This window comes from Taeniopygia guttata, chromosome 8 (assembly GCF_048771995.1).
Source record: "Taeniopygia guttata chromosome 8, bTaeGut7.mat, whole genome shotgun sequence".
In the NCBI taxonomy this organism is placed as follows: domain Eukaryota; kingdom Metazoa; phylum Chordata; class Aves; order Passeriformes; family Estrildidae; genus Taeniopygia; species Taeniopygia guttata.
In genome coordinates, this window is record NC_133033.1 from 4,920,659 (window position 1) to 4,944,710 (window position 24,052).

Below are 24,052 nucleotides of genomic sequence, written 5' to 3' on the forward strand. Positions count from 1 at the left end.
CTGTCTGTAGCCTTCCTCATGGGCAACGTGACCTGATTTTGCTGTGATTTACTAACACAGCAACAATGAACAATGTCCCTCATGTCTAACCTATTTTTTGTGGATCTTATTATATGCTGGTTCCCACAGTGTTGGCAGGTTGGGGGTGTTGGTGATTTATTTTAGGGTGTCTGAGTGAATGCTGGCTAGAACGCAGAGTCTTCAATTCACTGTCATTTTTTTGTTGATTAGACAGAATTTCCTCAAAGGTTTAAAAAAGGTAACGAAGAGCTATGGAGATTGTGCTTCAGGGATCAGTGCCCATCTTAGCACTGCGGGGTTTGGGGTTTCCAGAAGAGACTGCAGCAATCCCCGTTTTTCCAACTGAATAGCTTCTGGAAAGGTTTGCAAGTCTGTTTAAATGTTTCCCTTTACCATTACATGTGGTTGCAGAGGGAGCAGCTCTGTGCACACGTGGCTCTGCCTGTTCCAGCGTGGACAGTACAACCTCTGTTAGGCTGGTGACTTGATTTCACAAAACTTTCTCTTCAAAACTCCATTGCTTACAGCCCTGGGCTTGAGTTAAGCAAACAACTTGTGCTTTCATTGGGTGTTTTGTCTTTTGTTTGCTGTTTAATGGCATTTCAGCTGAGTGATCTGTGCAGTGCAGTCAGTGATTCAGCAATGTGCTCTTGGGTCACAGAGAGCTCTGTGCCTGTGGCACTGGCACTTGGCACTGCTGTATCCAGAGTGAGCCAGAGCCTGAGGAATTTGGTGAGTGTTGTACTTGTAAACTTGTCAAAAGATCTTCCCTCAGTAAAATCAGATCATAGCAAGTAATTGAACCGTTTCTCAAGATTTCTAATCTAAATGGACTCTTTAAGCTGTCTTGGTATTTGGCTTTGCAAAATGTCATTTCCTGTTCATTTTTTGTTAAATGTTTGACTTACTGACATCTCCATTTTCAGAGGCTGCAATTTGGGTTTGATCTCTGCTCAAAACCACTGTTTAAATGAAGAGCCTTAAATTATTGAAACTGCAGGAGGAAAGCATTTTATATTCTCTTTAGGCATGTGTTCAACTGAACCTGTATTGGGTTTAGAATTAAATCATCTGGACACAAATGAGGTGACCCTCTTTAAGTGTGTGCAAATCACTGCTGGCAGAAATAGCCAAGGTACATTTGGGGGAAACTGGGGGATTTTTTAGGTGCTAGAATTAACAATAACCTTCTATCATACTGGATACCTTGATATCTGTTGCCTCTTCAGCTTTTCTGATATTTGTCTGGTTTTTTTTTAACTTCAGAAGAGCTTGCTTATGTTTCTTACATCGCTGTCATGAACTCGTTTTTTTGAACTCTAAGCAGTCTTTGATGTGGGGTAACTGCTCTAAAATCCAACTGCCTGGTTGGCTACAGCTGAGTCTGATAATCCTGGAGCAGGAAACAGATGGTGGTAGATGTCAGGTTGTAGAATCATCGGGTTTTTTTAGCCTGGAAAAGACCTCCAAGAATAAGTCCAACCATTTCCCTGGTACTGCAAACACCACCATGTCCCCAAGTGCCACATCCACATGGCCACAAGCCTGACAGCTCTTCCAGTAAAGATTTTTTTTTTTCTGCTATGCAATCTAAGCCTCCTCTGGTACAATTTGAGGCTGTTTCCTCTTGTCCTGTTGCTTGGTAATTGGGAGGAAAAGAGCCTGACCCCAGCTGGCTCCAACCTCTTTTCAGGGAGTTACAGAGAGTGAGAAGCTTTTCTCCAGGCTGAGCCCCCCAGCTCTGTCAGCTGTTTCTCATCACACTTGTGCTCCAGAGCCTTCCCCAGCTCTGTTGCCCTTCTCTGGACATCTCTTACAGACATTTGTCTTCAAAGGTGGGTTGACTCCACATTTTAAGCTCTTCACTGTAGATTGATTTGCAGGGTATGCACAGCTGGCCTGCTTTACCTGGCTCTTACACGGGGCTGTTACCAAACTCCTAATAAGCTTTATGAAGGCTCAAAATAGTCCTGTATCAAGTCTGATTAGAAACTGAAACTTCTTTGAAGAGCAAGAGATCCAGAACTTAAGATCTGCTTAGTCTGACATTTTTCCACATTGCAGTGGCTGCCCAGACTTGCAGACTGTTTGCTACTTGGTATTGGATGTTTTCACCCAAAATTCTCCTTGAAACAGGAGTTTTCTAGCACCACCTTTAGTAGTGATGTATTCCCGTGAGAAGCTTCTGCTTTGGACAAATTGGTGCTGCTGTACTGAAGGAGGAGCTCCTGCAAGAGTGTGTTTAATTCTGGCTGGTCGGTGAGGGCAGGGTTGGAGATGCCCTGGCCATGAGGAATGCATTAATTCGGGATAATTGAGGGTGGGATGTGTGTGGGGATGGAGAGGGAAGCTGGTGAGCTGCAGTTGTTCCTCCATGTCAGGCATTATGTGGTGCTTTGAGTAAATTCAAGGCAATGCCAGCTCAGAGACAATCTGGCTGCCAGCCTCTCTTCCACAGCCTTGTGGGACTGTCTTGCTTGAGGAGGAGTCGTGGCCTGTGGGGTGGCAACAATTTGGAAGCACTTGAGTCCTGTGGACCCTCTTGCAAGAATAACCCAGGCTCCTCAAAAACTTAATGCTTTTTCTCCCCACTACCCCCAAGGAAAAGCTGCCTGCTTGTGAGATTTCATCCTTGAAGCTGTAAAACTCCTTCTGTGGGACCTGTGCTGAAACCTGCAGCCAGTTTAGAAGGCTCCAATGTTGTAAATTCATGTCTGCTGCAGGCTGAGCTGCTAAGCCTTCCTGCAGGCCTGGAAATTCAAGCATTCAAGTAAAAAAGGACCCTGGAGGATTTCCTGTGCCTGTGCTCATTGCCCAAGCAAGGAAGCTGTTCCAGATGGTTGTACCCTGCACAGCTCTCCTGAGATCCCATCATCTGGCAGGAGCCTGGGCTGGTTCTGCCACAAGGGCAGTGTGACAACTCTGTCTTGGGAAGGAGCTGTGGAGAAAGGAGACTTTGAGGAAGATGAGACTTTCATTTCCCTCAGGCTCTGCTTTGGGGGAGTTTTCCATGACCACAGGGATAAATGCAGTCAGCATGAGCTAGAGGTGAGTGCTTGTCTTCCAGCCTGTCAGCAGGGCTTCAGTTCCTAAATCTCTGTTTACTCTGAGCTGTCTAATGTCCTGTTGCGAAACCATGTTTGGGACAAGAAGAATGAGATGTTTGTTGTTTGCTTTCACTGAGCAGAGGCTCAGCACTGCCCTGCCAGTCCCCTCCTGTCTGTGAGCTGCTCTCCTTGCTCTCCTGCCTCTGTTGGATTTGTATCCTGGTAACTTCGCTTGTGCTCAGGTGCAGAGAACTCCCTGCGGTCCCTGGAGCTCTGGGAAGCATGAACAAAACTCATCCCCAGGTACAGTTCTTCAGAAAAATTCTACATACAGCTGTTCCCTGAAGTACATGTGTTCTTGAGCCAGTGCTGTTTGTCTGACCTCTTTACCACTGCTTTCTCTGAGATTTTGAGTTATTTCTACCTACCTTGATACAAAAGAGTTGATATAAAGTGCTGGACTTGGTTAGTGTTTGTTTTACAAATGGGTAATTAAGGTTTAAAAAGGGATATGATTGATTGTTTTGGGAATTAAAGGTGGGCCATGTTTTCACCGAGGCAATTTTTGCTTGTATGTAACAATAATGGAGTACATGAAGTAATCCTGGGTAAGATGTGAGAACTAGAAAGGTGAAGTTTGTGTGGCTGTGGGATTCTGTAAATCCCTTTTATCCCTTTCCTTCTAGAGAAACAGTGATGTAGCTACTTTTGATTCAACAGAATCCTTCTCTGGAGAAAGAGGTAATGAATAAAATGCAGAGTTCTATTATTAAAGTATAAATCAATGGAAACTATCAATGTAATATAAATTACAACCACAGTTATGGTCTGTTTGGACTGATTTTTCCTCTTTTCTGTGTAGTGAAATGGCCAGACTATGAAATTAATAAACTTCAGCTGTTCTGTGTTGGCCTGGAGCTGGCAGTCATATGTATCGTGGTATCATAGGTGATCCTTGTCTGTCACAGAAAGGCTCATAATGAGCTTGCTGTGGCCTTTCCCTATGTCTTAATAGCCAAACTTCAGCAAATGTTGCCCATATTCTGAAGGATGAGGTGAGATCAAACAGAAACAAATAGCAAGCCTGAAGATCAGCTTGCAACATTTCATCACCTCCATTATTTTATACTCAAGTCTGTTTGTAATTGTTGTGCTTTGTAGTCAGAGGTGTTTTGTAGACACAGACATGCTATAATTCACCATTTCTCTTCTGAGCTGAAATCTTCTGTGTTTGGCTCCTGCTTGAGCATGACAGAGGGGGAGGTTGCTGGAATCAGGATCCTTTTGCTGTTGAGCAAAGGCTGTCCCTTCCCTTCAGTTTGAACACTAAAACAACTAAGTAAACACAAAGCATAGCTAAGACAAATACTATCTGAAAAGTTCTTTCTGTTCCTGAAAGATTTTTTAAATTCTAATTAAAGATTTTAAAGTTCAGATATACCAAAATCAATTATACAGGCAGGATTGTCTTAAGTGACTGGTTACATGTTTCTGAGATGACCACACTGATATTTTTTGCTGCTGGTCAGGGAATAGGAAGGAATGGAGGAAAATACCCTGTTGGTTTAGAGGCAAAGCTGCAGGTGCAGGTTGCTGAGGTGAGGGCAGGTGCCTGGCGTGGCTCCTCCCTGTGCTCCCATTGTGTTGCAGTGACTGTGGGATTGGCATACATTGATTTATGTACCTGACTTTCTGAAAGCTGGAGTCCCTGGAAGGTTGCTGTGCTCTGGGGATGTTGTTAGGGAGGGAAAGGGCAGCTCTTCAGTTCCTTCTCACCGTTCTGTGCTGATAATCCAGCCTCATTCCGTGGGAGTGGGAGTCCTGCTTGGGGCAGAGAACCTGAAGTGCTGTAAAATGTAATCTTACCTCTTGGGGAGTTTTGTTATGGGCTCTGGGAGGGCACCTTCCCCAGCCTTACACCAGCCTGCCCTGTGTGGTTCAGTGTCATTGCTGTCCCACGGGGCAGGGCAGGGGTTTGGCCTTTATCCTTCAGCATCCGAGCCCACAGGATGAGCTGCAGAGATGTGGGATTTGTGCCATTTGACCCCAGTACTCTGTAGCAGCAGCACAAGTTCTTCCACGCTGCAAGCAGCAAAATTCCCTCTGAGGAGGTGTTTAATGGTGGAGTTTGGCTCTTTAAACTCAACTATCAAGCCCTAGCCCCCAGCAGCCCCCACCAGCCTTGCACGCAGAAACCCCAAAAACCTCAGCCTCGTGTCCCTGCACTGCTCCCCTCTGAAACCCCCCAGACCCTTCCTCACCCCTCACTCTCTCTCTTGCCTCCCCCAGGCCGCTGCCATCCGTGTGGTGCCTGCACTGGCTGCACACAGAGACACTTCTGCATCTCTGCCGTGGTGCTGCTCGTCCTCGTGGCCGCCGTGGCCTCGGGGGTGGCAGCCCTGGCACTCCTGCCACGGGCACCAGGTTGTATGCCAAGAGTGGTTGTTTTTTCAGTAAAGGAGGCAGAAATGGTGCTGCATGAGCACAGCTGGACCAGCTTTGCTCAGCCCAGATGGCCACCAGCCATTCCCTGGCTCTGTCCTGCTTCGTAGGGCTGGCATAACTCTGGGTAGTCATGCTTAGGACTACTGGTGTGGTTTTCAGATTCTGCCATGAACCTACCAGAAATTAATCCTGACCCCTGGTTATTTCCAGAACATAAAGTTAATTTCAGAAACCCCCCTTTACTCCCTTTGATCTATTCCTTGTATCACAAAAATACTGGAAAATAAAGGTTTTCTTGCTTTCCCCTCAGTGAACCGCCTCTGCACAGCCCCTAATAACAGGACAGGCTTCCTGTGTGACGACAGAGTGACTTGTGTCCCAGCCAGCTGGGTCTGTGACAGAGTCAGCAACTGCAGGAACGGAGAGGATGAGCAGGAACAGTTCTGTGGTGAGTGGTTTTGTTGTGACCATCTCCCCTGCGCTGGTCTTTCAGTCGTGAGACAGCAGCCAGAGTTCCTCTAACCCTGCTCTGTGCTTCTGGCTGCCTGTGTGAGCAGATAGGCCTGATAGAGCCTTTGTAGGGCAGATGTTGAGAGGTGGCACTGCCCAAAACCTGGCAGGAATGCCAGGAATTAAAGACTCCAAGCTCGTCTGATCTTCCTAGGGTTTTATTTGTAAACCATTATGTAGTTTTCCTCCATCAGTGAAGTTGTATGCCTACATGGGTAATTTAGTTCAGTCACCCTGGGGGAAAAACTAAAAAAAGCAGAATTTGGGGCAGCCTTCCTGTGTGCCACGACAGAGATTCCCCATTTGATACTGCAGGGGAAGTGTCCTGGCAGCAGCCTTTGGTGGATGCCATCCCTGTTTCAGCCGGTGTGTCTGTGCCTGGGGGAGTTTAGCAGTCCTGTGTGTGTGCCCTTGCAGGTGACTTGCCCCACAGCCTTCCAGGATACCTGGTGTTCTACTGCAGCAGCCCCAGATCCTGGGTTTATGCTGACCAGAGGTGTAACGGGATGAACGACTGCGGGGACTGCTCTGACGAGACGTGGGGCTGTAAGTCTGGCTGCTGGCTCCTGGCTTTTCTGCTGCTGGGTGGCAACAGCTTCTACAGGTGTGCTGCTGGTGGATGCTGCTGGAAATGCCTGGAGGCTGGCACCCACCACTGAAACACAGCATAGCTGGGATAGGATGTGAGTGTGAACCATGCAGGCTCAGTCCCCCTGGCTGCCCAGGCTTCTGCATCAAAGCCTGGTGCCACCTGAGAGAGGAAAGGCTCTGTGCTTTGCTCCCAGTCCCAAAAATGGCTCTTCCTCCGTGGCTTGCTGATGTGGAGCAGTTTCATCAGGATGTGTGGCTGTAGTTAGTAGTAACCATTCAAACTGGCCTTTGGTAGCTGGTCAGCAGATGGGTGGATCTCCAAGCTGTGCAGGAGCTGAGTCTTGCTAAAATGAGCAGCAGATTTGTTCCTAAGTCGCCCCGGTGGTTTTGGAAACAAAGAAAAGGGAAAAAAAACCCCAAACAGTTAGTTGTTCCCCCCAGGCTGACCTCTCTGCCATGGAGGTCATTGCAATGTCACACTCTGGTTGTGACAAGTAGCACCAAGCCAGCGTCTGCTTTGGTGGGCTCACAGTCACAGGGTTGTGACCAGCAGCTTTTCTGCTGGGGGATGAAAGGATTTTACCCGTGGAAGGAAGGAGGGAGGGGGTCACTGCAGCAGAAGCATTTCAGTTCTCTCTTTTCTGTCCTCCCCAGCGGCCGCCTGCCCCCCGTGCGGGCAGGAGTGGTGGAGCTGCAGCCCTGCACACTTCCAGTTCTGCTCCTGCATCCCCAGGAGGCTGTGCCGGGATGGAACCCAGCACTGCCTGGACTGGTCCGACGAGTTCCTCTGCACAGCCTGAATCCTGGCACCCATCCCTGCTGGGGACAGCAGGGTGCTTCCCACTTGTCACCTCAGGGTCCTGCCCTGCCACCTGCTTGGGAAGCTCCAGCCCCAGCAAATCCTCCCCAGCAGCGCAGTGACACCGAACAGGGACCAAGGGCGTGTGGCAGCCCTCAGCTGGACACTGGCTGTGGGACAGCTGCCAGGAGTCTGTGCCATGTGAAGGTGACACTTCCTTCCTGGGCAGCACTGGCTCGATGCTGGGCTGGAGGTGCTTCCCAGCCCTGGGCCAGGGGTTCCTCCTCTGTGGACGCCCTGGGGCCTCTGCAGGCAGCCAGGCTGAGAGCTGCCCCGAGGAGCAGGAGCTGGCTGGGGTGAGGTGAACACACCTTCATAGTCTGATCTTCCCTGGCAGGAGGAGAAGCTTCTGTTTGGGCTCAGAACACAACTGCAGATGGTTTCAGCAGTGACTTTGAGGGCTCTGTGTTGATGCTCCTGGGACACTTCCGTGGCCATGCTGTGCTGGGAGTGACACCATGGGGAGATGCTGCTCAAACCACCTCCTGCTCTTTTCTCAAACCATGAAGGGCAGCACAGAGAGTGTAATGGCAAGGAAAACTGGAGAAGTTTCAGGGTTTGGGGGGATAAATCATGTCCCTGTGACAGAGTAGCTGTCCCTGACAGCCAGGGCAGGAACCAGCGTGTAAATAACCTGCTCTTCACCCAGGGCTGTGCAGTTTTTGCAGCATCAGGTTGAGAACAGCCATGGAGCTGGAATGGCTCTCACTGAAGTTGGCAAAGAAAGGAGGAAAAGGAAGTCTCAGCCTTGGAGCAGAGAGCAGCAGAAAATCGGGTGCTGCTCCCAGGGTGATGTGGGATGACTCTGGATCTGTTTGCTGCTGGTTTTGTTCCTCTGCCAGCGGGGCACAATCAGGCAGCCAAGCCTTCAAAGCAGTCCTCAGGATATAGGTACAAACATGACACTGAAATTTAAGAAAGATAAGGTTTTTTTCTGCTCCTTGGAAAATCTCATCTGTGTCTAAAACATCGAGGAAAACCCTACATTTACAGTGAATACTCTTACTTTTCTAGGCCCAAAAAAAAACATGAGGTGATCTTCTTGCCATTGCCACCTCAGGTCACAGATATTTAAAAATAAACCCCTGTTCACTCATTTCTTCTCAGTCCTGTGATCTGCAGCTCTGCCTGTCACTGTAACTCAGATCAATGGTGAATGTTGCTTCTAATTTGTCACTGGGATATAGCTGGAAATCTGAGAGATCTTTTTATAAATAGCTTTACAGTATTGTGACTCACACTCTGCCTGGAATGAGATGGCAGAACTCTGCATGGGGGAATGTTAAAGCTACTTTTACTCACCTGTTTCTGTCCAGGCCTGGCCAGGGTGTGCAACTTGTTTTGTGCCTATAAAATGTCATCCCGGTGCAGTAAGGATTGAACTAATCAGCTGTTAAAAAAAAAAATAAATATATATATAGGAACCCTCACGCTCAACACAGGGCCCAGGTAAAGAGTTTGGCAAAATTAGGATTGGTAAAAAAATGTGCATGTCTCCAATGGTGGAAGGGGTGGCCAAAAATTCCATGGTGGCAATTGCACCAGAGGCAGCTTGAGAGGGAAGACTGCACATCTTCCCCCCCACTGAGCCACTGTTTTGAGTCACAATTTGTGCCATAATCTGTCTCAGAAGAGAGCTGATGTAGTTGTCAGGGGAAGGTATTAATAGCTTTGAGTTTCTGGGAAAAGAAAGTAGGATTTCAGTGCAAGTGTTCCCGTTTTGTTTGTGTGTAGTCCTTTTCTTTGGAAAATGCAGCAGTAAGGCAAAGACAACAAAGGGGTTTTATTCTTTAGGCATTTCTGAGCTGAAGTTCATTTTCTTGGCCTCTTCGTGGTTTCCAAGGACGTGCTGCTTTTCTTGGTGATGAATTATGGTAAACTGTACCAGTGTAAAAGGAAGATACCCTCTGAAGAAGCACTAGTAGGGGAAAGCTGTAGAAAATCCTTGGCCTCATGAGGCCTAAGAGGACACTGATGAGCCCTGTGCACCTCAGCCAGTTTTGATGGAAAAACTCAGGGCAGGAGTTCAATGTTTAACAGTTACCTGCACATTACAGCTGCACAGACCAACACAGACCAGGTCTGAGTGTCCAGGTGATTTACAGCTGATCTGCATAATTAATATTTGAATTATAAATGCCCCTCAGTGTTTCCAGATGGAGAAGCACGGTTAGTGTATTAAAGGCACACTGAAAATGGGTTTTAAACCCACAGAATGATCTGAAATGCAGTGAATTTGCTTGTAAGGGAGAATATATTACAACTGCAGAGCATAATCTCTACAGTAACCTCATTCCAGCTCTCATTTCCTGGGCCAAAATGAGAAAGAAAGGGGACTTGTGTTCCACTTTGGGCTTCTGCAATGGCTGTTGGTGAGGTGTTACTGCCTCTGCCTCCCTTCCCAGAGGCCTGTGCTTATCCTTTGTGCTCCCTCCCTCTGCACAGCCCCATCAGCACAGCTTGTGCTTTCAGGCTGAGGTTTCTGCTCCAGCAGCACTGTAAACATCCCATGGTACTTGACAAGCCCAGTGCAGCTTCATTTCAGGTGAGCTGCAGTGATTTGTGTCCTGCCTCTCGAGAGGCAGGAGAGGAGCAGGGACAGGACCAGCTGTTTTGGTGACAAATACCTTCATCAGAAGAGTTAGTTAAGGATGACAACAAAAACTTTATTTGAAAAAATTATTATGTATTGAAAATATACAGTAGCATTACCTATCTTCTTGCCTCTATCTCTCCCCCAGCACAGGTTATACACAGGCATGTCACAGCAACCAGATTTAAGAGTTCTTTGTCACTCCCTCTCAATATGTCCAAATCCTGTCATCAGCAAGAGAACAACAAACAAAAGACCCACTTCTTTCTGACTCAGTAGGTATTTAACAAATCCCAGTCCTCCACAGTGAGGCACAGATGCTTCTGTTTGGAAGTCCTTTCTCTCTCTTGTTCAGCCAAAGCTCTTTTTTTATTGTTCTTTAATTCATGGCAGCCTGCAACCTCCTTTTTCAAAGGTAAATGGCAATTTTCAACATTTTCCTTATAAAACTGCAAGTTTCCAGATGCTTTAGTTTCTGGCTCGACCAGTGTGCATTTGACTGCTTCCTCTATTCTGCGTGTCTTGCCATCTACAAGCAAAAAAAAAAAAAATCAAGTTTAGATTTTGGGAAAAAGAGAATTATGCTGTAAAATGCATAACTTTGTGATACAAATTGTTTTCACCAAGCCAGCTTGGAAATGTGCAGAAGAAAACATACCATTTATATTTTGGACTCAGAATTTTAAGGAAAAAACTCAGTTGTTGTATGTGCTGTACTTGAATTATCCAGGAGTCTTACAAACAAAACAACTCTAGTACATTGTAATGAAGTTACACAAAGGGCTGAAATTGCACACCTGAGATGCTTTTTGTACTATAACCCAAAAGAGTATGGAAATAGTCCCTGTAGAAAAGAAAATAAATCAGCTCTGTGGTGTCCATGCAGTTACGTACAGAAGTGAAGAGCTGCTACTCTGGATCTCAAGTTGTCCTGGGGCTTCATGGCCTCCATAACTGCCTGTTCCCACTGCAGAACTGTCTGAAAGAGCAGATGAAGCAGTTAAAGTGTAAAATTTACAGAAATATCATTTGAAACAACTCCATCCCTTGTTATTTCCTATTCAGCGATTTTGTATTCTAGAAGGCAAATTTTTAGAGAGTACAACAGGTTTAACCCCTCCTTACCTGCTCTGCCCATCCCTCTGTTTTGCAGTTACTGTGATCAAATTCTTTCAGAGGCACTTTTGAGTGAACCAGGCCTATCTGCGTTTGAAGCCGCTTTATGACAGCATCAACATCCTGGGCAAAAAGGGAAATAAAGCAGTCAGAGGGCAAGAATTTTTATTACACTTGTCCAGTCAACTTTTTCAGGTGATTTTTACCTTGAGACCTGTCCCAGAAATGTCCAAACAATTCAACTTCTTGAAAGAAAGAAGGTATCCAATTCCCACATCTGTGATTTTAGGGTTACCTGTAAGGCCAAGTAAAATCAATTAAGCTGCATGATGTGGAAAAAGATTATTAAAATACCATGGAAGTTTTTTTTCTAAAAGCTAATACTGGAACAAAACTGACTTTGCCGCTCTAATCATCAAAATACAAATATTTACAATACCAATTATCAAACTACTAACAATATTTACGTAAGTAGCAAATGCCTGAGACCTCAGGTCTGCCCTGTGCGTTCTGGGAGGCTGCTGGTGAAATCTGAGGTTGAGCATTTGGCTCATGGGAATCAACAAATTAATTGTATTCCTTCAGTGCTAAGGAGGATAAATTCTTTATCAGAAAGGACACAGGATCTTTGTGTCATGAGACCATGGAGCACTTACAGGACAAGTCCAGCACCAGCAGATTCTCAAGCCCCTTTTTCAGCACGCGGACGGGAGCTGTCATCCTGCGCAGGCCGGCATCCGACAGGGAGTTGTCCTTCAGGAGAAGCCTTTTCACACTGCCAGCAGAGATACAAACATGGAGTTCATGGCCATTATTTCTGAGAGTTTTGGAAAATGTCCTACAACTCTGTGGCAGAAGGGTCATCCTGTGCCAGCCCCTACAGGCTCACTGTAAAAAGCAGTGAGGAAGGAGCCTGGGTTAACAGGAGTAACAAATATCTTTATATTTCCCTGCTAGCTCAACAGAAGCACCACTTGAGCAGCTATTCCCACAGCTCCAGTGACAAACTGATCCTAGAGCCAAACATTTGCCAACAGAGACAATAAGCTTCTTTATACCCTGAAGTTCTTTATACCAAGGCTGCCAAACTGAAATGCTCTCAAAACTAAGAAAATGCTTGGCAAACTGAGAGGACAGATTCAATAAGTGATCATAAGCAAAGATTTTAAGAAAATAATGAGGTTGTATAACAGATTAACAAAACTCAGGAAGAAACATCACATTTAAGTACTCTCTTCAGAGCACTTCAAGATAAAACCTTGATGCAAAATGCACCAAAATCTTACAGTAACATGATATCCTTAATTAGCACTCATCCTACCTAATGCTTCCAAAATTATCTACTCGTCAGTTTTTTGTACACAAGAAAATTATAAAATTTACTGGTTTGAGATGTTAACTAACCAAATAATCAACATCCTGCTTGCAGAAATCTTAATGTAGAACACTAGTTTGGTTAAAAATCTGGCTGAAAAAGTTCCCCCTTAAAATAGGAAATGTAAAACTGTTCCAAATGTTGAAGATGCATTTTTTACCCAGACAATGAAAATTATAAAAAGTTTATATAAATTATCTTGCACAATTTTAGTACTTTTTATGATTCAGTATGTGCTTTGTGCACAATAAATTCTGCATTTTGTTTACCTACAGAACAGGTTTTATGAACAACCAAAATCTTCAACCTTACACTCCGTAGCCTGTGAAACTTCCCTTTAAAGTCTCAGCCTGATTCTTTGAACTGCTTAGTGGTAGGAAAGAAAGTGTCATTTTTAGCTCAAGAAATTGGTACCTAGACAGGGCCTCTTTGGTGAGGTGTTCCAGCAGCTCATGTTCATCTCCAAGTTTACAGTAGGAGAGATCCAAACACGTCAGCTCCCGGAAAGACTTAATTTCTTCAAGCTTTTCAGAGATAACCAGGTACCTGCAAAGCAAAAAAAAAATAAAAAAAGCCCTCAGTGCTCAGGCATGTAAGTCTACATCCCCAAGTGCCATAAGCACAATGCACTCGTTTCTGCTAAGTACCTATGCGAAAATTGACAGAAATTACCCAGCTGCACTAAGTACCTCTGTACGTGCAGCTGGCACACAAGTCTGAATTCCCAGTCTTCTCCTTAAATCACTGTCATGGTTTAGATTTGATTCAACTTGTAAATATTGCTGTTAGGAGCTTCTTTACAGATTATTGCTGTATTATTTCAGAATAATGCAAAATGTCTCAGTTTATCGTCAGTTTCACAAACTGCTCTTCCTCAGTGTCTAGGAAGGGTAGAGACAAACCCACATTCATCCAGGTTTAATATCCACCTCAAACATGGATTTTAAACAGGACAGGATGGCCTTTCAGTATCAAAATTTTAGTTTTTATGTATGTCAATAAAATGCTTGACTAGAGGTAGAAGTCCAGGACTGGCCAGAGGTGAGGCAGCAGTTACTCAGTGGGTTTTTTTTCAGCTGTGCTGGTTCCCTGCTCTGATTCACTCAGCAGCCACGCAAACATCTGTGCTGTAGCTATTCAGTAGGAGGTTCAGAGATGGGAACAAACCACTGAAGAATGGCAGGCATGAGTATGCAGTAATGAGCACGTAGCCCTCAGTACCTCCCCTGCAGTCACTTCTTGCTGTCCCTGTGGCACAACAAGCTCCAAATTCACTGATCTCTCCTGAATTTACCTTGTATTCCCCATGGCAAGACACACCCTGAGGTCAGCATCTTCACTGCATAAACTGGGGGTGATTATTAACTTGATCCCTCCAGGAACACCTCTTTGTCCATGCAAATAAGAGGACCTTAATATCCTCCCAGTGTAATTTTACCCATCAAACCACCCCTTGCCTGTGCAATTTGGCTCTGCAAAAAGCACAACAAACAGTCAAAGCATAAGCCAGTTCTTGAGAGAGATTATTAGCTCAGGGGGGTTCTGGAAAGGAGAGTGGGCTCTTTTAGAAATAAAATTCATCAGAAAATGCCTTAATGCCTTACTTCCTGAATTTCAAAGACTTGATGCTTAACTCAGCTTTCTGTAATGGCAAAAGATGCCAGAAGTAGTTTAATTTCTAAATTAAGCCCATAAAATTATCTGTGCTAGAGATAAAAAGGGAGAAGGTTTAAAGGATAAAACAAAGGATAATTGAGTTCTACTCAAACATTCCTACTGTGCTCAGAACACCCTTGGCACTTCAGATGAATACGCCAGTACTTTGATTTTAAACTGGATAAACCATCCCTTTTTTCAAGTGTAGAGATGGAAGAGAAGGGTTCTATTACTGGGAAGGACTTCAGTAGGAGCAAGGCTTTAAAAACATAATCCAGTTTTAAACTTGGCAAGAGTCTTTCAGTTAAAGATGTGGGCACTGAGAAGATGGAAAAACTAGTGCCGAACTGTAATCAGGACCTTGTTAAAGTACAGCCAATATGGGGTGGTAACAAGGTAAAACCTGCCTGATTTTCAAAGCCTGCAACTTACCTACAAGTCTGTATCTTCTGAGCCCTCAAAATGAGACACAACAGAAAGATTATAGTTAGTAAACCTGAACAACTTGCAGGGGTGTATTTTATCTGTACAGTCAGCCAAGTGTGTTGAAAAGCTTTTAAACAGCAATTAAAGAAACATCCCATGAAATGCCTGAGAAGGCACTAAGCACACGGATTTCCACAGAAGTTATTATTATTGTTAAAAACAGTTGCAGGTTTAATCTTCCATATGAGATCCCCTGTTGGTTAAAGCAGAGGTAGTCTGTTACCTCTGTTATGATTTGTATCTTAAAATGAAACCTACAGCTGCACTTGTAGGAAAGGGATGGGATAAAAGTACAAGAATCAGATAGTGCTCAGGGCATTTCATTAACATTGGGTGGTGTTATAAGGCTAAAATGTGTTTTTATTTAATTTAATTTAGGGGAAGTTTGAAGTGTGCTAGCAGAAGACAAGATTTGTTAGGGGACACACTTACCTGTTCCGCAAGCACAGTGAGCACAGCACCAAACTGCCATAGGCTTCAGTGAATTTCTGCAGAGCTCTCAGTCCTGTCACTGGCTCTGTGAACTTTTGTCTTGCTTCTGCTGCTGAAAAGAGCTTTTCAGCAATCTGCTCTGGGAAACCAATCAACGAGTCAATGTGATCTACATTGTCAGAAATGTAACCCAGCACTAGGCTGAAGAGGGACTTGGCCGAGTAGCGGAGGTTCCCCTCCTTGGTGTAGGTGAAGATGAAATGATCGGTCCTCTGCCTCCTTGCCCTATCATCCTCCCTGTTCATGCAAAGCTCCACTGAAAAAGTTCTGGAAAACAGACTGAAAGGTCTTGCTTTGGGAGTGACATTCTGTACGCCGCCTGCACCCCGATTTACCACGTGCAGCTTCCCATTTTCACGCACGTATATTGGCCCAGTATCCAAATGGCTTTCTGAGTGGAGACAGTACGACATTCCCCTCGACCAGCTCTGTAAGAACAAATCACAGACAAGTGAAGAACAGCCACAGAGGAAAACATGACCTAGGGAAGCCCCCAAAGCTGGCAGCTCCCCTTAGAGCCATGAGCATGGCCACGTAGCAAGGAGGACAGGCTGTGTGGAGCAGGGTGTGAGCTGCCTGCCACCAAACCACCCACCCCATCCGAGTGGGAGCTGGACCCCGGGCTGGCTGAGACCCCCGGGATAGATCCCAGGCCCGGGATGGAGACAGGGGCAGCGGGAGAGGGGTTGAGTGGGAAGTGCCCGCACAACCAGGCCTGGCTCTGCTGCAGGCAGGAGCAGGAGAGGAAGGAGGAAGAGGAGGGCACATGTCTGACTGCAGCTGGGCAATGGAGCCTGCTGGAACCTCCCTCCCGGGAAGGGTGGGCATCTCCCGGTGCCCCTTCCCCGGTGCCGGGGGGCTCTGGCTGGCGAGCGGGGTCCTGGCAGGGGGCAGGAGAGCTCAGACCTGCCTTGGCGAGGGGCAGGGCAGGGACAGGATCCCCTTGGCCTCCCGGCCTGAGGGGCGGGGGAGAACGGGCCCTGCCCGAGGGGGTCCGGGGGTACCGGGACGGATGGGGTGCGAAGGGATCGGGTCCAACCCGGAGAGGGTCAGGGGCTACGCTGGGAAGGGTCTGTGAAGGGATGGGGCTGTGCCCGGGGGTGAGCGCGCCGTGAGCGGGCACAGCCCCGAGGGGCGCCAGGGGAAGGGCATAAAGGGAAGGGCATAAGGGCAGGGGGCACAGGGGGAAAGGTCCCCACCCATCCCGCCCGGGCAGCGAGGCCAGAATCCCGCCGGTTCCCCGATCCCCCCGGCCGCCACCTACCTGCCCCGGGAGGGGCCGCGCCGTCAGCCGGGCCGGGGCTCGGCGCTCCCGCCCCGCAGCGCCCGCGGGCGGCGGGCGGGGCCGCGCGGGGGGCGGGCGGCGGGCGGGGCCGCGCGGGGCCCGGCGGCAGCGGCGGTGCCGCCCGGCCGGGGCCGAGCCCGGCTTCCCGCACCGGGGGAGGAGCTGCTGGCGTTGCCCGGGAGCGGCAGCGCCGCGGCGGGCGATGGGAGCCGCCGACTGGTGCCGGAGCTCGGCGGGGGCCGCCCTGGTCCTGGCCACGTCCAGCGATGCCGAGCACCCCGCCGAGAGCGTGGCGGACGGGTGAGGGCCGGGCGGGGCGGCGGGAGCGGCTCCTCGCACGGAGCCCGCCGGGGCCGGCCCGGGCCCGGCCCTTCGCCCTCACGCCGGAGTCGCCACAGGGTGGGAGTGCCCGGGGTCCGCCGCCATTCGCGCTCCTGTGTGGGGCCGCCCGGAGTAAATACCTCCAGAGCTGCCACTGCTGAAAGTACCCCAAATAAAAATGCATCCCCCTTCCTTTTCCCCCTCTTCCCCCTCCTCCTTTTCGTCCCTCTCCTTCTCTTCCTCGCTCTCCCCCTGTTTTTCCACCCTTTTCCACCCCTCTTCCCCTCCACTTTCCCCCTTCTTTTCCCCTCCATATTTTTTTGTGATAGATTTCATTCAAGATGCTTATAGATGGAAAGCTGCAGTTGAGGATTTTGTTCTGTTCTCTCTACAGAAGTTCCAAAACATTTTGGACGACTACGGGCATGTTCCCACAGGAACTGATTATTGGTTTTCCCAAATGTGTAAAAATCAGCAAAGTCGCCATCCAGTGTTATTTGGGTAAGACTTTGTGTCTTGCCATAGGAAATATGTGCTATATTAAAATGTGTGTCTGTGCCTTAATAAAAGTTCCCACAGTAGTGTCATAGTCTGTGTGTAGCCACTTTTAAGAAATTTTTAAACATTTAATTTACATAAAGATTTAATTTTGCATAAAGATTCATTTTCATAAAGCAATCGTCCTTTGTATCCACAATCCCCATAACGTAGAGAAAAAAATAAATTAGTTAATGCTCTGAAAGTGTTTTGTGGTTGTAAAGTGATGGAATAGATATCAGTGTCAATAAAGAATCAGAACATGTGTTGATATTTTGAATTGATATATATTTTAGTGCAGACCCTAAGGATTGAAAGAAGCACATCTGAGGACCCTGTGGGTTTTGAACAATGTGTTGAAAAAGGTAAGACTGAGTTTGTGGGATTTTTTGGAAGCAGTGGTTTTTTCAGTGAATCACTGTAACCCCTCATCTATTTGTTGAGTAAAGTGTGGGGTGATGATTATTTTATTAGACATTAATGTAACAGTCACATTTAAGTGAATTTTGTTAACATTGCTGGTCTCTGCAACAGTTCAGAGAGTAAATTGCTGTATAAGGGCTAAAAGCGCTACTTGTGCACTTTATGTTCCAAAAATTAAAAACAGGCTTACATAGTATAATAGAGTGCCATTTCCTGTATTGTTTGGCTTGGGGATTTTTTTAGTGCCTCTTGGGTGACTTTGTTATAACACTGTAATGAGTGGGATATATATATACACACACTGGGATATTGCAAAAAAGTATTCTCTTAAATCACCTGTAAAAATAAAAAAGAATAATGTCTATATGTAGTGTAAATTCATTGTCCTTGAACTCACTTGAACTCTGAGTCCAGTGAAAACTTCACTGCATTGTACATTATTCTTCATTGTTTACATTAAAATATATTTTCTAGATTTGCAGCACAGAGAAGGACAGCTCCAAATGGAAGAATTTACAGTGAGTATTTGCAGTGTACATCAGTAGTGGTTCATGAAATGGCATGTCTGGATTAAGTGGGGAGAAACCATAAAGAAACCAAATGTGTCTTTATTTACAATTATTGCTCAGTTGGTGTTAAAGGGAGGAGTTTGTAGATTGTGGTGTGAAATTGCACTTCCCAGCTGCTCCTCTGTAGATTATGCTATGAAATTGTACCTGCCTAGTGCTCCTAACGAGGTGCAAGGGCCCTTTCCAGAAATGTGGCAATTTTCTCTCCTTCACTTGCTGCCTTTAAGGCTGCAGAATTCAGGAGGTGATGGGATTTTTTTGAGTTGCAGGTCAAAGAACTTGATTTATGTGCAGTTCAAAAAGGAACCCTGAAGTACCCAGATCCTCGTGTTTAACAAACTTCTGCAAATGTGGTTTGGTGGTTTTGTTACTACAGAGGATGCAATAACATTATTTTTATTCCTTCTGCAGCTTCCTGAGTTCCAAGCCACTTACTTGCGTTTCATCATCAAATCTGGCTTTGATCACTTTGTGTCAGTGCACCGGGTGATGGCAGAGGGCACAGCAGAGAACACTTGAGCCCAGCTTAAGTTTGGGCCCCCACTTTATTTTTTTATAAGGAAGTTACATTTCAATACCTGCACTGCAGAGAATGTTTATTATTAGAACTTTGTATTAAAGTGGTTTTTGAAGGTATGGATGTGGTATATATTCCTTGCTGGTTTAATGTATGGAATAGGATAGAAGAATATAGAATCACTTAAGTTGGAAAAGACTTTTAGGATCATCAAGTCCAACCACAACACAGTGCAGTTGTTAATTGTAGTAACAGCTTTTTCATTTTGTAACCTAAACTGTCAGCCTAGAACACCTGAGTGTAACTGAGTCCATTTAAGGTAGTGTATTTATATCAGGTTTACATAATACATTAATTAAAACTCAATTTCCTGTAAAATATTTCCCTTGCACTCTGAGTTAAATAGGAAAAAAGTTTGAGCTACTTAAGTGGGATGTATTACTTCCTACTGTCAAACAAGTCCTTCAGAAGTCCTTAAGTTGCTAACTCTCTGATCAGCTCAAACTCAGAGATTGTTAGAATGAATATAAATGTCTGCTAATGCTTAGAAATAACCTAGGAGAGAGAGGCAGGGCAGGAATGGAAATAATCAGAAACCAAATGAAGTGTTTTGATAGACTTTTAATAATTATACATCAGTCCCTTGTTTCTATAAATATTCTCTAGAATCAGGTCACAGCCACCAGTGCTTTAGGCTGGGACCATCATAACAAATACTCATAGAAACAGATGCTGATAGAGATTGTCTTGCTCAGAAGCCTCCTGAAGTCAGTGAAAGGGAACATTTTATATATACAAGTGCAATATGTATAGTAATGTGAAATCGGTTGCTTTGCATGCTAGTGGACTCTTGCAAATGTCACCACCCTGAAGTTTATCTTGGAGGATATTTATTACAAATGTAAATGTTGGTATCCAGAGCTCAATGGACTCAGCTCCCACATTACTGAATTTGGTATAAGAGTAGTAATTTACTGCAGAACAGAAGTTGGTGTTGTAGGGATGATACCTGAAAGCTTCTGGGCAAACATAATGAACCTCATTCCAGGTGCTCCTTGCATATACAACAATGCATATACAACAGTCTTCTTCTTCTCTCTATGGCTGTTTTTAAATTCTGTTTTTGTTCCTTAGATGTAGGTCTGTGATAAATTATTTTTCAACTTCTCTGTCCAAATAGTTTTTGCTTCAAAGTCTTCTTTTTTATTTCAGTTTTTCTAGGATGGCACGTATTTCCTGGGGGTGGTAATTCCAAGGCCCCACTCCTCCCTGCAAAGGCAATAAAATGACACAGGGATGCTCAAGCAGACAGAAATCCTGCTGTGCAGTGCACAGCAGCTGCACCAGAACTGTGGGCAGGTGTGCCTTGGGCTCCCTTTCCACTAGAGCCGTCCCTGGGAGATGGTTATGCATTAGTTACACCCTGCTGTGTCACTGGGACAGAGCCAATGTCTGAATCCTGGAGGTGGGAAGTGTTCCTGGATTTCACAGCTTAGATGTACCTTGGATTACTAGTGAGCCAAAAGATAAATATTTGAGCAAGACTGAGGTGTACATCAAATATGTACATTATAAAGGCCCAGACTGGTTTTGCTGCATTTTCATTTCTCTCCACATTTACAGTACATTGTGAAATGTTTAGGTCTCAAACAGAATGAAATACTGACTGTTAAATGTAAAGCAGTCTCAAGTTACCTTGAAATGTAAAAATCTCTCTATACTGTGCTCATTGCTACTGATATTTTTTACCTTGTAGATGACCTTCCCTCCTTGAAGCACGTAGAGTCGCTCTGGCAGCGCAGCATATTTTGAACTGCTCAGGTTTTCCATAGTGTCTAAAACCACTGGACATAAAGGGTGACTTTTCTGAAGAAATTGTGCTGCAATTTTTCGATCTTCAAGGCTTCTGTGATTTTTAATAATGACATTGTTTTTAAAAGCCCATCCATCTAAAACAAATAAGGAAGGGATTTAGCAGTGAAGGTTTTGAATAGGTGCAAGAGTGGGTATGTATTGTGTGTCATATCCCAAAACTAGGTTAAAAGAATCTTGCAGTTTATTCCTAACATCAAAACTTGCCATGAAGTGAAAGCCTCCCTCAAATTATGGCAGCACTAGAGCTTTCCAATAAGTGATCCTAAGATCTGGTTTTTTTTTTTTTTTCCCTCATCAAACTGTATTTTCCTCTTGCCCTGGATTCAGAAATATTTGATGGATCTTAGCTGAAATTCTCCCACATAGATCTACCCTAGAAAGACACCAGGTGGGGAACATGTATTGGGTAAGGTTTGTCAGTGTTGTTAATATTGCTTGATGGTACTCATTAAGCCTATAAACCAAAATTACAGGTCTGTGAGAAGTGAAATGTGAGCTAGGACACACCTTTGTTTTTCAGAACTATGCAAACAAACACCTGCACACAACTCTTCCCAGTAAAGTAGAAACTAGTAAAAGGGTTTCATGACTGACTTAGTCATGAACAGATTCTCAGTTGTTGAAAATGACATATTGCTACAAAACTATAAATGTTAGGTTTTAGAAAAACATTTAATCCTGGGATAAAACCAGTGCCAATGTGTTACTTAGAATCCAGTGTAGATAAACAAGTGTGGTTTGTTTCCTTGCTAAATTTTTCAAATTGGAGTCTGCATCCTGTTCTTGGAAAATACTAAAAACTAATTTTTTTTTTCCTGTTAACACATTGTACACTTAACTTTTGTTCTATGAAATGTCTTTTCTTCCTCCTTCCAAAAGGAGCTGTACTAACATTGAGAAGCAGTTGTTAAAAGCTACAACTGTGTCCTTGACATGAGTAACTCAGTGTAAAGTCAGAACTGTAAGTAGAATCTTAGGAGAATTAGGGACACAAACTGGTGCCTAGATGTGGTGTTGCCACTTGATTTGAAGATTTCTGTCTCGTTTGCAGCTCCTCCTTTGCTGGCACACTTTTTCCCCTAAGGAAAGTGACATGTTTGAAGCTGTGGTTGGCACCACTGTGGTGTTTTAATGTACCTACTGCGTGAGCTTCCTCAATGTAGATGATAAGGAAATCTGCTATTGAGCTGAAATCTTTGATGAGCTTGTTGAACTCATCAAATTTTAGCATAAATGAAGGTCAGGTGCAACTTCCAAAGTTCAGAATTAAAGGTCGGTTATCTGGGAAAAAAAAAAAAAAGTTTTGTGATTAAGTGAAGGGAGGAAGGACAGAATTAAATACACTGAACTGGGCCTCTGGTGCAGGGATTCCTGTACAACACTAAGTGACTTCATAAACTTCTCTAGGTCAGTAAAATCAGTAGCAGAACCTCTGCATCTCTGCAAAGCAGGCATAAAGGTGTTTTTCCTAGCCTGGCTCTATCTGTGCTGCATCCAGCAAAGAGTTTACCTGAGAGAATCCTGTCAGTACAGGCAGTTACACAGCTTCTCTTTTCCTCATCACAAGAGCAAATTTGCAAATTACCAACATTTTTGGGATTGGTGACTGATCCAGAATGGGTATTTCAGCCTCCCTGAGATCCTTGGTATGGAGCAACTTGAAAAATCCTAAATGTGGCCTTCTGCAAGGTCATCCAGGGACAGTGGTTCAGGGGTGGGCATTGAGGATAGAGTGCCAGTGCCTTTTCGTGTCCAGGTTTTTTTAGGTGTGTCAGTTCAAGCTGAGCTGAGGGGAAACTGTGGATTTTTCAGTCATGCATCACAGGCTTTCATGCTTTCAATGTATTTCTGCAATTCCTGTCCAAACAGAACTCTGGTTATATATTATTATTGAACTGATCTTACACTGGCAAAAGTATCTGCACTTGCTTACAAATTAACACAGTACTGTGTTTGTGTTGGCGTCTGCTTGCAAGGCCTTGATTTAAGAGAGCTTGCAGGATTTTTAAGCACCTCTTTTAGTCTGGTTATGTTAAATTCCATTAAATTTGTTCAAGACCTTTCTGGCACGGCTTAACTTAAAAGCTGCTGCTAACATAGATCCACATCCTAAAGAATTAAATAACAGTGGTACCTTCCTGTAGATACTGTGTATCTCTTCTCCAAATTTGCAGCCCATTTTCTACATAAATATCTATATATAATTAGGGAAGCAGAGTGAGAGAAGGATGTAATCCCTCCCGTGGGGATGGAGGCTGCAGCTTAATGATTAATTCCACTTTCTGCTGGGATCTCAGTGGGAGGCAGTGGACAAAATACAAAGCAGCTACTTCTGCTTTATTCCCAGCCACTTTAGATCAGGAAAAACCCACTGTGTGCTTTCTAGGCTTTAGGCTAGCTAAGGGGGCTGGTGTGGAATTTTCTGTATGGACAGGGAATGACAGCCAACACTCAGGAATCATTGCACACGTTTCAGTTCTGGGCCTTCTCTCCCTAAAACAAATTATTACCTTGGCTTTCAGCAAAAAGTGTTTCTAGGCAGAGCCAGCTCTTGCAAAAGCTCTGTGGTGTGAAGGGATGGCATAGACAGGGTGATAAATGCAGGTTATTTTTGACAATCAAGAAGCAGCTGGAGTAAATGTGCTCCATCTTCTCCAGCAGGTGAGTGCTGGTAGCCTGCACATGATGCACTCCAGTGCCAGCTGCCTGTCCCTGCTCCCTCAGCAGCATCTCCTCGTTCATGCTCTCAGCAAACCCAGCCCAGCTACTCGATTACTGACCTTTCATGAAATCCAGGAGGTGACAAACTTCCCCACCAAGGGTCACCACGGGAGTGTTGGGAGCAGGGTGTCCTTCGTAGGCTTCATCCTCCAGCCTCTTCCACTTCACCTTCAGCACAAACTGCAAATACTTGAAGCTGAAGAAAGTCGGGCCCCAGTTTTCATAGCTGAACTTTGGATTCTGGTTCATTCTGCTCTTTTCTCCCATCTTTAGGATGTATCTTTTCATGGCGTTGGGGAACAGTATCATCAGTGTTTTGCCCACAACAACAGACAGAGTAACCTGCAGAAGGATCAGGATTTTCTGTAGCACTACCCTGATGCCCGACATTATGCTGGGGAGGTCTGGCCGCTGCGATGGGAGCACAGTGCGAGGCAGGGCAAAGGTAGAGGGTGAGGGGGAGGGAGAATGTTCACGTGTTTGATTTTCTGCCTTGCCTTGCACGCTGTCCTCTCCCTGCACTTCAGCCCCTGTGTGAGCAAGGATCCTGCCAGCCGTGCTCCCTCCAGCTGCCCCAGAGGCATCAAGTGCAGCCAGGGTGGGGCTGTGGTGC

The 24,052-nt window shown here is 45.4% G+C and overlaps 4 protein-coding genes across 4 annotated transcripts; 2 read left to right on the plus strand and 2 right to left on the minus strand.

The window, feature by feature from the left end:
• The first annotated feature begins 92 nt into the window (after positions 1 to 92).
• LDLRAD1 (low density lipoprotein receptor class A domain containing 1) lies at positions 93 to 8,569 on the plus strand. Its single transcript, XM_072932855.1, has 6 exons — positions 93 to 3,371; positions 3,755 to 3,809; positions 5,358 to 5,492; positions 5,824 to 5,961; positions 6,441 to 6,569; positions 7,269 to 8,569. Exons 1-6 carry the CDS (start codon positions 3,351 to 3,353, stop codon positions 7,412 to 7,414), a joined length of 624 nt encoding a protein of 207 aa, XP_072788956.1. The 5' UTR covers positions 93 to 3,350; the 3' UTR covers positions 7,415 to 8,569.
• A 1,549-nt stretch (positions 8,570 to 10,118) lies between these two features.
• Positions 10,119 to 16,565, minus strand: LRRC42 (leucine rich repeat containing 42). Its single transcript, XM_002197921.6, has 8 exons — positions 16,456 to 16,565; positions 15,132 to 15,619; positions 12,972 to 13,103; positions 11,839 to 11,957; positions 11,389 to 11,477; positions 11,192 to 11,305; positions 10,961 to 11,045; positions 10,119 to 10,595 (listed from the first exon to the last, which is right to left on the minus strand). Exons 2-8 carry the CDS (start codon positions 15,602 to 15,604, stop codon positions 10,339 to 10,341), a joined length of 1,269 nt encoding a protein of 422 aa, XP_002197957.5. The 5' UTR covers positions 15,605 to 15,619; positions 16,456 to 16,565; the 3' UTR covers positions 10,119 to 10,338.
• Positions 16,566 to 16,642: 77 nt separating this feature from the next.
• On the plus strand, positions 16,643 to 18,962 carry IFT25 (intraflagellar transport 25). The gene is made up of 5 exons (XM_030278743.4): positions 16,643 to 16,776; positions 17,192 to 17,298; positions 17,631 to 17,699; positions 18,232 to 18,275; positions 18,738 to 18,962. Exons 1-5 carry the CDS (start codon positions 16,679 to 16,681, stop codon positions 18,843 to 18,845), a joined length of 426 nt encoding a protein of 141 aa, XP_030134603.4. The 5' UTR covers positions 16,643 to 16,678; the 3' UTR covers positions 18,846 to 18,962.
• Positions 18,963 to 19,449: 487 nt separating this feature from the next.
• DIO1 (iodothyronine deiodinase 1) lies at positions 19,450 to 23,892 on the minus strand. Its single transcript, XM_012575315.5, has 4 exons — positions 23,499 to 23,892; positions 21,856 to 21,999; positions 20,593 to 20,792; positions 19,450 to 20,112 (listed from the first exon to the last, which is right to left on the minus strand). Exons 1-4 carry the CDS (start codon positions 23,827 to 23,829, stop codon positions 20,047 to 20,049), a joined length of 741 nt encoding a protein of 246 aa, XP_012430769.5. The 5' UTR covers positions 23,830 to 23,892; the 3' UTR covers positions 19,450 to 20,046.
• Positions 23,893 to 24,052: the final 160 nt, after the last annotated feature.